Raw genomic sequence first — 13,057 nt, 5'->3', positions numbered from 1 at the left:
ACCCATTATTACTATTGTTTAAGCTACAGAGTGGGCTTTGGATCCAGCCCGGGAAGTACATGTGTCTCAACTCATGTTGTCGGATGTTTCGTGTATCGTTTACTCCTCCTATGGATTTCTTGCATCGCAGTGCATAAGGGACTAATGTGCATCCCAAAGGTACCCACAAAGATCACGCGTTTCTTTAGATCATTGATACATTGCATCAATCAATTGTTGTTTTCATTTTCACCACAGCTTTAGCTTACTATTCTAGTCAGGACTCAAATTGCAAGACATATCCTATTGGCTTTGCCAGAGCTGGTTAGATCCTGTTCCCAGTACTTGACGTGAACACGCCATAGCTCTAGAACAGCTGTTGCTACCCACAGTGAAGGTTTTAGAGAAGTGTCACTTAAGGCAGTCGCAGTTTGGAGCTGTGCTGGTGCTCAACTATTGTGGAATTTCCCCCCTTAAACTTTCATTCATCTTCCAACATCCTTTCCTTTCAGTACCCTTGGAAGATTCCTAGAGACTGGGTCTGCGTTGTCTGCTTTGGTCAGGGCTCCTAAAAGCTTCATGTATAAGTAGGAAAGGGTCAACCTTGAAGTATTTCACAAGTCAACGCTAGCCGAATAAATCAGATGAATGACCTGATGTCACTTCGTCATGCGAGAGCAGAATCAGTGTTAGCAAGAGGGTGTTGGTAAATCGCGTCGGATGATCATAATTTCATGGAATTCACTGGTAACAAATGCTTCTTGGAGATAAACAGGACCAAGACTGGGATCACAGTTGTCTTTGGTGTGCATGGTGTCACCTCCTTATAGGATGGATGTCATCTCCATGCTCGTTATTGGTCCATTAAGGCTACGTCTGATCTTGTACTTGGCTTTAATGTGCCTATCCAGCCCTCCTCCATTCACACTAGGAGTACATTTTGATCTCTTTTCTCTTTCCCAGATGCTTTGTTCTCCCCCACAGTCTTTCAATTTACATGTGTGGTTGCCAAAAAGGGTTGAGTATCTCAATTTTAGGTTGAGAAATGATTATAAAGCCAGAAATGGTTATAAGCAAAAGAGGCTCTCCTTCAGTGTCATCTGCATCTGCTGACATCTGGGCTCTCCTATAACACAGTAAACCTGGTTGAATTTTTTGGGTGCAGACTCACCCAGACATTTTCCTGTGGCATTAGGAGATAAGGGGAGGTAAAATCCATTCATCTTGCCTAGCTCTATTGCCAAGGTTTCTATTTTTCAAAGAACATGTAAAAGTGTCCTGCACACTGTAGACTGCAGTTGAGGCGCAATATCAAAATGTGCATGCTTGTATTTTTCAAAAACTGTAATTTGTTTTGTTTTCTACCCCTCGCTTGTAACACATCAAACTTTTATTTATTCATTTTAAAAAAAGGTGATGGGCATCATCTCTCCATTCTCATTCACAAACACGTTCTTGTGTTTTGTGTTATTTTGAGTTGCGGATGCAACCTTTAGTGTCAATTGTCCAATAGAAAAAGCTATCTTTGGTAATGAGCATAAAAGGGCAGCAGCATAACGCAGCGCGAGATACAGACGGGGCAGTGGCAGGATATTGTCACCTTACAAAGTAACTGAAGAAAGCACTTTAAATTTCACTTACATTTGACAAGTGTGTTCTTTTAACTTACACAGAAGTGGTCTAAACACTTGACTTCTTTTGCCTCTTGTAGCCTTGTTGATGTCACCACCTTCCTCTACTTCAGTCTGTTTTCGCCTCTTATGTATGTGGCGTTCCTGAAAGGCTTCTTTGGGTAAGTACCAAATGAAAGACTGAAGCAAATGGAAATGTTTATTGTCACATGCATTGGTATTATTACAAAATCATGCTAGGATTAATGGGATTGTAGAAGTAAAAATAGAATATATATTGTGGGTCGGGAAACTGTCCATTGCACTCCCGACACCCCAGTAACCTCCCTGGTGTAAATTGTTATTCATATATTAATTTGCTAATTTTAGACCCACCTTATAATGAAGTCTGCTGACTATTTAACAAAATATGTACATGTATTGTGAATATTATTCTTGAAATTAGCCCCTTTGCCGCGGCAGGAATTCCACCACGGTGCGGAGCGGTGAGCACGGCTCTTCCGTGCTTGTGACGGAACCGCGTCATCATGAGACACAGGCGTCATGACCACGCCTGCTGATCAATTCAATCAGTGCTGCGTGGGCGGAGCAGCCGCAGCATGACGGAACCACGCCGTCATGAGCACACGCCTCCCGTGTCTCATGACAGCGTGGTTCCGTCACAATCAGGGAAGAGGTTAACAATCAAGACACTGACACCATCTGGTGTACATAAATAGACAAACTTAATATAGTCTGATTTTGTGCTACCCAGAACCATCGTGTTTGGGTGACTTTTGCAATTAGGGGTGTCCCACAGCTTACTTGCACGGTTGCACTCTAAATCGAGACCTGCCTTATGCAGATCATTCCTGATCCTGCTCCGGGACAAAGAGTCCAGCCCGAACTGCCAGGCAAGGTCCCCGCCAGATGAGACGTTAAGCAGCTTCAAACTGCTTTCAGCCTACTTAGACCTCATCAGCGAGGTATACCATGGTTCCTGTGGCCCATTGGTCATAGCTATCGCCCTTTGAGCGTTTACTACAGTAAACAACAAAAAAAGGTTAAAAGGAGTGCTTGCATTAATCTCATCCACTGGCAATCGCTTCGGCCACATTACAGTCCATTGTGTTTGGCCCACTATGCATTATAAACAGAGACCTGCATGTGCAAATCAGCCTTGGTCCCGCTTCAATTGGAAAAGTCCAGGCCAAACTTCCGGACCAGATCCCCTCCAGATAAGAACTCGAGCAGCCCCAGACCGGTTTTGATCTCAGTTTTGGTGCATATCTGGTTTTGAGTGCACATCTAATTTGCCTGATTCAGTGTGTGTGCTTTGTCTGATGAGATGCAAGCCGGACTACATTCAGAGGTCTGTTATACTCTTTGCGGGTGGTCCATAGCAAGAGTACATGATAATAGATTAAATATGCTGTGTTAAAGATCTGCTGAGGTTTGTATTGTAGTTAAACCCTCGCACCAGTCAGTCTGCTGTGGGTATATTATGTTATCTATCAGAATGGGAAATGTGCCCCCCATCCATCTAACAGTCATGAAGGTGAGACTCCAGTCGCCTACTTGTGGGATCCATTGTTAGAATAGGCGATAGCTTCAGACAATCCAGAGTGAAGGTTACAAGGAGAAGTCAAACCATAGATTGGAATAGGCATGGTTCTGTAATGCAAGAATGTTTTATTCCATTGAGCTTGATAATGTAAAAAGGTTCTGCTGTGCTCCCTATTCAGTTCTGGGCTTAATAGCTAGTAAAAAGGATGCTATTGATGGAATGGTGATGATCTGGAATATTCAGGGAATGAATGGTGTCCTGAAATGTAGCTTTAAAATGCTATAGTTATTAGGGCTGTACCCATTGCTAGGCTGCAGGAAATGCACCCCAGCAAGACTGAATGTGAGAGAAAGGAGTCTGCATGGGGAGGAGAAGCAGGTTTATTACAGTTTTTATGTCCTCAGCCAGGGCTGTGCTGGTTTGGTGCATGCAACAGAATACACTAGCTGCAAATTTGGGATAGGGATTGACATTGATGGTGTGATATACCTCCTTTTGTGATCGTATGCCTCGAAATTTAATGACTCTTCCTATTATTGAGGATGACCGAGATCATTTGTGACCCAGGCCATTCGGCATTTGGTTTCGTAAAGAGACATTAATTGCATCCTTAGTTCATATTTGGACTCATTCACACTTACCCAGATAAATTTCAAATAGGCCTTTACTTAAGTTGATAGCTGATTTCAGTCTGCAAGAGGTTTGGCGACCGGAACATAGGAATCAGCTAACCTACTAATTCCACTCATTGATCTCTTCCTTATATTATAGAATAGACTTTCTATTGACGGGAATGGACAATACGCAGAACTTGTTGAATACCACATACTTCAACAGGTGCCTGTCTGACTGTGCCCCTCTGGCGGTGGTTATCGCCATGACACAGCTGTAAAGTGGAGGTTTAGAACCCCTGGTTGAACAATCTGGCCTTCAGTGCTGACCTTAGCGGCCCTACATCAAACAGTGTTTCTGAAAGAACAAAGACACTGCCTCAAGAAGAGTAAGAAATGGAAGGCATTTAAGGTGATGATCAGAGGTTTTTGTTTTTCTTGAATGCCACATAGGGTGTGAATAGCACTGTGATTGCAGAGATTCCCACCCTGGAGAGCCGATTACATTAACAGCAATCCACTGTTCAGCCCCTTGACTCATACCAGGGTTGATAAAATATTATCCAACTTTTATTCTAACCATATGGCATTCGGAGGATGAGAAGGCATGTAGGCTGTTTGTCTAATTAGTAAACATGAAAATGAGCTCTTGTTTAATTTTGGCATTGCATCATCCGTTGGGTGATTCCGGATGAAGGTGACATAGGTGATGTGTTGAAGGAATATACCAAGTGTCTCTATGGTTAGCAGTATGATGATCAGATGCTTGATTTATTGGCCGTTGTTGATGCTGATATATAGGGAGGGGTTAAGGTGTCTTGATTTGCAGAAATAACATGTGCCATTAGGTCTATTAGAAGGGAACGTATCTCAGCACTGATGGATTGCTCGTCAAATGTTGCACTCGGTTTGCTGAGTTGCTGTTGATTTTTGAAGAGCAACTATCGAAGGGTCTTCTACATGACTATTCATGAGGCGCCAGTGGTTTTACTACCAACGCCTGATAAAGATATTGATGCCAATGGTTTGTACAGATTGACACTCATTAACACCAAAATCCTTATTACAGTACTTGAAACTCATTTGAGCACCACTGTTACCCAGCCAGGTTCCTCCAGACCAGTGATGTTTGACTCAAATTAGAAACATACTAGCCATTTTCAGAAGGTTCTTTCACTTATTAGCTGCCTGTAAGGTTGAGAGTTGCTGCTTGTTCCTTGTCAGCCTCGACATACAGAAGGAGTTTGATACCCTGGACCACAGGTATACTATGTTGGACTGAACTGCTCTGTAATTAGGTGAAGTTTTCCTTAAATTGTAGACTTTGTTGTATACGTTGCCACTTGCTCACCTCTGGTCCAAAAGACATTCTCTTCTATGATACCGGTTTCTCCAGGCACTCCCCGGTATTGTCAACTATCCCCTTTGGTCTGAGCCATTAGCTTGTGTTGACAGCAATGGTGTGAACTATTAAGGTATCCTCCAAGTTGCACCACAATACACTGATAAGGTACCTTTTTACTAAAAGATTTAGTAGTGGCATTTCCTGAAAAGCTTGAATTGATGTAGAAGTTTGGGAAGACTTAACGCTGGGCTGTTGATTGGAATACCCATTGCCTGGCTGTGACCAGTGGCATTTGGAGGAAACGTTTATCACAGTATCTGGTGAGGACCATTCAGTTATCAGAGATTGCCAAACTTGGAAGAACCTGATGCCCGGCTCTTGTTTAGAAGGTTCCCCGTCAGATGAAATTCTGAGAAGCATTTCCATTATCCGTAATTGGTCCAAAATTATATTTCTCCCATGGCTGCCCTAAGGATTTCAAGTCATGGAACTTTTTTTAAAAACTGGCAAGAATATTTTCCATCTTTTACTGGAACAAGGAATGGTTAAGTTTGCATATTATATGTCGGTTCTCTAATGTTGCAGAGGGTAGACGGAAGCTCCTCACTTTGAAGGCTGTTGTCAGGAAGCAGTCTTGAAACACGTGGTTGACTGGTTTCACCCTGATCCCCTCCGTAATCCCTCATATGCCCCACCCCCACCTTCCTCAGGAGCCGGTCTCTCAGGCAGCAATGTCAAAGTCTATGATCCTGCAAGGTTCTGTACATTAGTACAATTCTGAACAAAGCAGATTGTGTACGACAGATTATCTGTTTTGTGACAATATCGGTTTGTTGGGTGAAAACTTCATACTGCTATTTCAGGGGGGTTCAGCAGAGATATTGAGGGTAACTATCAACTGTATAGAGATGGTTGGTTTATTCCTTATGGCCAGTTTAGGTCCTCTTTTGTTAAGGAGTGTTTGGAATCCCTGCAGTTTGCATCCCTTGCCATGGGCCATCTCCTCAAAGATGCTTGAGACACACAGAGTAAATCGGGCTTTACAGCCATTCATAGTAGTTGGAAACATTATTTCTAAGTTGTTTGACGAGCCATGACCCTTTACGACTAAACCAAGTGGCTTGATGAAGGAAATGTGGGAGGCTGATTTAGGCGGCCAATTCCATGATATTTAACATGGCAGTTTAACTATTAATAGAATTTTAACTTTTTTAGTATAATTGCACGACTCGGTCTCATATAACCTCATATGTGGTTCATAGAATTGAACCTCCGACTGCCCTAGCGTTTGGCTGGAAAGGGTAAACGTCTGTCATATGTATTGGAAATTCATGTTCTATCCGTGTTTTTGAATATTGGGTACTCAGCGGATTTCGTGGTGTGGCTCAGAGCCCAGTTACGCAAACTTTATCTGCTTGGATTTTTAACTTCTAAAAAGAACTCCCAGTCCCAGTTTATGTTCCTCGCTAGGTTTGTAATTTCGAATAGCTGTAACCTGCCATGGTGGGGTTTATTGATAATGGTGCATTGCGACATTGTTCATTTATTTAGTTATTTCACTCTCATGCAGGTTTAGAAGGTTGAACCCACCACTCTTCTCAGGGGGAACACACCTGTTTAGTTCTCCCCGCTGATCTGCGCATTTGTAAATTGGTGATTGATTTAATGACGATTTGTGCCTTTTATTTCACTGTAATGCTGATGATGTTTTCTTTTAGTGTTTCCTGTAAGACCAATTAAGATATTTTTAAAAGTTGGATTTTAAGTCCAACAAGTCAATCCAGAGTTTCATGTATATTTTTTGTTAATTTCAGGTCTGAACCAAAGATCCTTTTCTCTTACAAATCCCAAGTTGATGAACCAGAAGACTCAGATCTGCACCTTCCACATGCCTATGCCGTGGCCAAGAAGGAAGCGCACGATGCTGGCTTCTACTCCAACACTCAAATAGACACAACAGCCTACCTGGACGACGTTGCGTCCATGCCCTACCATGTCGGTAGCATCAACAGCATTGATAGTGAAAGATGGAAGCCTATAAACACCTGAGGCCCATTATTTGAGCTGCGTACTCTTACACTTCCATCAAGTTCCTCTCCTTTCTGTGCTTTGAGTTACAATCGAGGAATGGACATTGGGATTTTTTCTTACTCTTTTTTTCTTTAGGATTTTACTTCAAATTCTCAGAAGATAAAAACATCACATTCCCAGTTCTCGGTGACAGGATGACATTCCTCGTGCACGAGGAGTGCAGATCATTTCGAAGAGAACCCTCAATATTTGGTGTGTAGGAATTGTGGGTGCAAAAGAATAGCAGATGGCAGACCCACCTTCTAGGTAACGCTGGCACTTTAGGAGCAGAGGAAGGAAACCTGTCATGGTCTTGCAAAGCACTTGGTAAATATATGTCAACACAGATCAACAAAGGAACTCGCACACATGTAAACGCAAATGTCCATGGGTCTCTCGCAAGTTTGCAGTTAGCATGATCAATCCGTGTTTGTGTAATATCAGTCAATGTTATTGGTGTAGAATCTCTGAATTCTAATCGTAGATTATGCACAGACTTTTCTTTATCATAAAATCTTTAGTTATGCCTCTTGCAAATTTAGGAACACCTGCCAATGTATTTACCATAACTGTTCCTTTACCCCTGCTTCATTTCTTCCAAATGGAGATGGTTCAGCGGATAGCACTAAGAAAAATGAAGAGTTTCACAGTACAGACCCAGGGAAGTGTCTAACAAAGAAATCTAATCAATCCTATTATTTTCAAATATTGGCAATCTGCGTATCCCTTCTGCTATGGTGTTTCGTTCATAAGAAACAACCATAGACCCTTGCTACACACAGTGGCTTCTTCCACTTTCAGTAAAGTTATGAATACTGTTCACCCATATAGTGAAGGGAATATTTTTACTTGAACATGGATGTCACAGTCATCCCTTTCAGAAAAGAAAGTGAAGCCTCAATCAGATTTAGTAAGCCCTGAATTGTGGAGGGTTACCTTGAGCAAGAGCACCCCCTTTTATTAGTTCATCAATATTGGTTCAACATCAACATTGCTTATCATGTAAACAGTACCGCATCATGTGAAGAAATAATTAAGCCCATACACCACCGGTTGTGTGTGTAAGACAGAAAAAAATCCAAAAGAAGGAAATGATAAATCAGAGTTTTTAATGAGCATTTTGCCACACTGGCTGTTCAGCAAATTGTACCTGTGAAGGTATAAAACTTGAGCCTGTGGGAGAAAGGGCTCCATCTCTACCAGCAGATTATTGCAGTTTCTTGGGACTCCGGTTCCTCATAGGCAGATATGTTGTTTTTGGTGTTTCATGGGTCAGAGGTATGATGCTCTAACCTGGTGCCCAGCTTCAGGAGGTCTCCAGCAGCTTTGCTGTCACTTCTTACGCTTCACTCTGACTTTGCTGTCAGCTACAACTGGCTGCATATTTGCATACAATTTAATTTTAAAACATTTTACTGGATGATCCGTTTTACTTTCTTTTTATGCTAACGATTACATCAATCAGTTTATCGCTTATTGCCATACTTATTCTTGAAATCACTGATGGTCTTTGATGTTGCGGCAGCTTGCTATATAGCGGCACTCCAATATCTCCTGCTGTACACAAGAATATGCCATCTGTGATGGCCAAAAGTGGGAACGGAGACGTTGTGAAATGCGTGCATCTTTTTATATTGAGTTGCTAGTGTTTGCAATGCTCAATAAGTCAACAGTGATACTTTAATATGTGGTATACACTGCATAGATTGCATGCATAGGCTTTATTGCCTTTACAAATCATCTTTTTTAGGTTTCCACATTGAATCATTTTCTCAGGTGTAATGTATGAATCTGTCTTCATTGTAGTTCTGATCATCAACAGTTATGTTATTGTAATTAATGAATCAGTATTGCAAATACAACTGTCCGCTAGTGCAAGGGAATCTCATGAAAGCTTACTTCAGACTGTTCCAGTGTGACTGGAAGATGGTCACCTTAGCTTGGGGGATTTACTAGTCTTCAAAGATCATAGCCCTGTTGATTCACCAGTTTGTTTCAAAAACTAGAGATGGTTAGGCACAATGTAACGGTCAAAGTTCAGAGATTGCTGAGGCTTAATTCTTTGCTCTCTGTCCAAATTTTCATCTGCTCTAAACCAAATGTCCACATTTTTATGATGTGAGCTCCATAGCGCCAACTATTGCCATTGATCACTACTAATGCGCGTGCACTTCTAATGTTTATTTCATCAGTTTGATAGTATTGATGATATGAAGACACAGTGGAAAAAATTACTTTACGTGTATATCTACTCAATCCTTAAGTGCACAAATCATTTCAGTGATAGATTGGGAAGACAGGCACAGTAGTCAACAAATTAAACACTTGACCCTATTTCATGCCATGATTTTGGGGGCCATGTTCAATCTACATCGCTAAGTTAGAAATAGTGAAGATGCTCATAGAACCTCTGCTGTTTGGTAAGAGGAGAGGTGGTGATAGGAAGAGATAATTATTCATGATTTTTTGTCTATAGGATATGCTCTTTCACCACCCACACAAGGCATTGGATATAGTCTAATCCTAAATACTTTTTTCAGCAGTATTTAGACTTTTCTCATATTTCTTTATTTCTGGTTTTTTTTATCCCATTTACTATAACTTATTTTTTTTAGAACTGGCAGAGAAGAATCTTGTTCTACCGGACAAGTTCAAAAAGGACGTTAACAATTTACTTTATTCAGTTCGATTCACTTGCCCTGGATGTTATTGTGAAAAGTATACTTTACATTAGAGAATAAACATTATAATGCAATTTAACAAAGAAAGTGCATTGTTCTGGAGCACTTTGTGAAGTTGGAAACCTACCTTGTGACGACAGAAATCTACGAATTGGAATGACCTAGCTTAAAAAGTTCCCAGTGGATTTCAGAATGCTAGACTTTGGTTTCAAAGTAGGTGAAATAAAAACAAGCGTGCTACTTACAAGTACGTTTTATGTTGTCATCCAAGAGAGTGCTGTCTGGCATAGACAGAGGAAATATTTTATTTTAATTGAAAAAAGACATATTACATGTGGTGAGGGTAAGATGCCTCCATCTAATAATAAAATAGGAAATAAAACAATGTAAAAAGTTTTATGCTGATTGAAAGTGGATTTTCCAGGTCCTTCAAGTGAAATTAGTCTTTCAAGAACAGTTCATGACAATATTGTATTTTGAAAAGGAGCTTCATACTTGTTTCTGTTCCTCAAATACAGTCGTCCTACATCGACTAGCTGCCAGTCTCTAGGTTGCTTTTTCCGCCAACAAATCAATGATTGCTCGTGATCAAGGACTTGCTAAGCTACTTTTGTTTTACTGGACGGATTGCAATAAAGAATAAATGCAGAGTGTCCACAAGCTCGTGCGTCTCTTGGCCTGTAGTGAAGGGATTTTTTAACTGTTCATGGTCCATGTTGAGACGTAAATATACAGTACTTCATCTTCAGAGCTGTATACACATTTTCAGTGATTTTTGCTGGGAGTGTGGTTGCCTAGTTTGATCTAGTGGAGAACATCCTTTACGACGCAACTATTACCTCGCACTACCATTACAACGCGGGGATTACAACGAAAGTCGTTACAACGACTTTCGCTGAAGGGCGCTGTTGGATAGGGAATAGTTTAATTTTCTATCCATCACCTTCCCTACTATCCACGGGGACTGGAGTTGGAATAGAAAATTAAACTATTCCACTATCCAGAGCCCCCCAACGCAAGTCGTTATAACGACTTGCGTTGTAATCCCCGCGTTATAATGGCATGCGGGGTAAAAGCATGCGTTGTACTGACATACAACCTTGATCTAGCATTGATCTTTTCTTTACCTGAGTCAAACATTCTTCAAGTGCTAATGGAGAGTGCGATTTGTTTATCTTGCGTCCTCTTGTAGTCAAAATGCTATGTAGGTGTGATGTGACTGGCGACTGAATTGCTTACTCATAGGATGGGAAATCAAGGTCTGGTGATAGTTGATCACTAACTTTTCAAACCGCGTGGGCAAACCAAAATTACTAATGTTATTATGCCTGGTTCCTGGATACATAATCTGTGAGTTAAAGTAACAGCTTCTCCCTGAAAATTAACTGGCCAGTTGCAGCTAGACCTCTCTGCTTTTCCATGGTTAAAAGGACTTGACTTTCCACATCTCTTTTTTATGGTGCTATTTCATGTGGAAGTTCACTCTCAAATATTGAAGACATGTACATAAGTAGTACCTAGATTGGTACATAAAAATGGGTTTCTGAGGATCATTTGTCAACTCTTTCGGGGGGGAGGGGCGGTACCATTGGTCCATCCGAGAACCCCAGCTTTCAGTCCATCTCTTCTGCATTTTGCTGCTATCAAGCTACCCAGGAAGTTCAGACCCTCAGTTAACACTTCCCAGGTTCTGGAATGATTTTGAACAGACACAACTAATATTGTAAAAAAGAAAATATACAGACAGACATATATTTTTGTTTCTATAAGAATAAAGTATGTTTTGATGTGACTACGTAGTGGTTCAAATATACACTGGTTGAATGAAGAAAGAAAAATGCACAGATGATTCCTTTTAACGTGATTGCCCTATTTTCCTTTTAAGTGCTGGAGTTTAATTAAGGATTTTAACGCGTTTGCCCTTTTTTCATCTCTCAAGTGCTGGAGTTTAATCAAGGACAGAGCATGGGCTATCTCCTTGGCAAAAAAGGATTTAAACTCCTCATTTTTTCATGGAAGGATATGCACCTTCAGTGTTTCTGAAGGTGGGTACTGCTAGAGATACTTTGCATTGGGTACACAGGCAGCAGAAAAAGGATATATGTACCCAAACTTTTCATCTTTATTTAGAAATTCTCTTTATGTTCTCAAGAAGTATGCAAGACAATCCAAAGAAAAATGTACAAGATGAAATTATTTGATTTAAAAAAACGGAGGTGTACATGAGGTAAGTACCCGCAGTGTTCGAAGCGCCTAAATTATTTAGGCGTTAGTAGTAAAGTTATGCAGTTTTAGTAGCTCTGTGCTGGATATTGAGCTGCAAGATCCATATTGGTGATTCATGTATTCTTCATCTTGATGCAATGAAAAATGTATCGTATTTTTCTGCCTCCTACTTAATTTTAAGTAATCAATTATTTAAGGCTATCAAAATAGTTTTCTTTTATTGTAAACATTCCTGGAGACTGTATGCAATTGTGACACTGTCTCTGTGCTTTTTCTTTTGTTTTTCATTAAAGTCTTTGATCTGAAATAAGTGTGTAGTAATGTATCTGTACTGAAATAAGTTTTGTGGTGACACCATTCACTTAAACGTGCAGGAAAGCGGACAAGATCACTAGGATTGTGAGGGGGTGCTTGGTTGTGATTTTAAATCTTTTTGGATTGGTGAACTCTGGCAATGGAAGCGTTGGAAAAGGCATTAGAAAATCTAAAGCAGATATCTCACATATACACAGTTTTACTTTGGCCTCTTGATGTGTAGACAGTACGCAATTGTCATACTCATGCCTGTCCAAACGTTACTATCAATCATATTTGCCATCAAGGGTATTCAAATACTACAATGCCTCTCCTGCAGGCCCCAGAGGGAAACCTGGAAGAGATATATTACTGGAGATATGAAAAGAAATTGTACTGAATTCCAGGATGAATATTGATAACTGCCTTGCTTCTGTGGATTATTGTGAATATCCCATCTAATACCCACGTGTGAGTATTACTAACAGTTCCACCAACAGTAGTAATAAAAGAAACCATAACTTGGAACCTTGACTACAGTTGGTCGCTGATTTCTAGGCATGTGTGCATAAGGATAAGAGTTGACCACAAAACTATACGAAAAACATGGACTCTGTGTCATCGGCAGTCATATTGTGGGAAGCATTTAAAGCTGTAATTTGGGATAGGGCACA

General features: G+C 40.6%; 1 protein-coding gene across 2 annotated transcripts in view; it reads left to right on the top strand.

The window, feature by feature from the left end:
* Positions 1 to 12,396, top strand: part of TPRA1 (transmembrane protein adipocyte associated 1) — a 102,155-nt gene extending 89,759 nt beyond the window's left edge. For both annotated transcript variants that reach the window (XM_086939279.1, XM_086939280.1), the window contains exons 10-11: positions 1,691 to 1,771; positions 6,927 to 12,396. In XM_086939279.1, the coding sequence (XP_086795405.1) occupies positions 1,691 to 1,771; positions 6,927 to 7,161 (316 nt within the window). In that variant the 3' untranslated portion in view covers positions 7,162 to 12,396. The remainder of the gene's footprint in view (positions 1 to 1,690; positions 1,772 to 6,926) is intronic.
* The last annotated feature ends 661 nt before the right edge of the window (positions 12,397 to 13,057 follow it).

The sequence above is a fragment of the Lissotriton vulgaris genome, chromosome 9 (genome assembly GCF_964263255.1).
Source record: "Lissotriton vulgaris chromosome 9, aLisVul1.2, whole genome shotgun sequence".
Classification (NCBI taxonomy): Eukaryota; Metazoa; Chordata; class Amphibia; order Caudata; family Salamandridae; genus Lissotriton; species Lissotriton vulgaris.
Note: the sequence above shows the minus strand (reverse complement) of the source record. Positions and strands in the feature narration are given on the sequence as shown.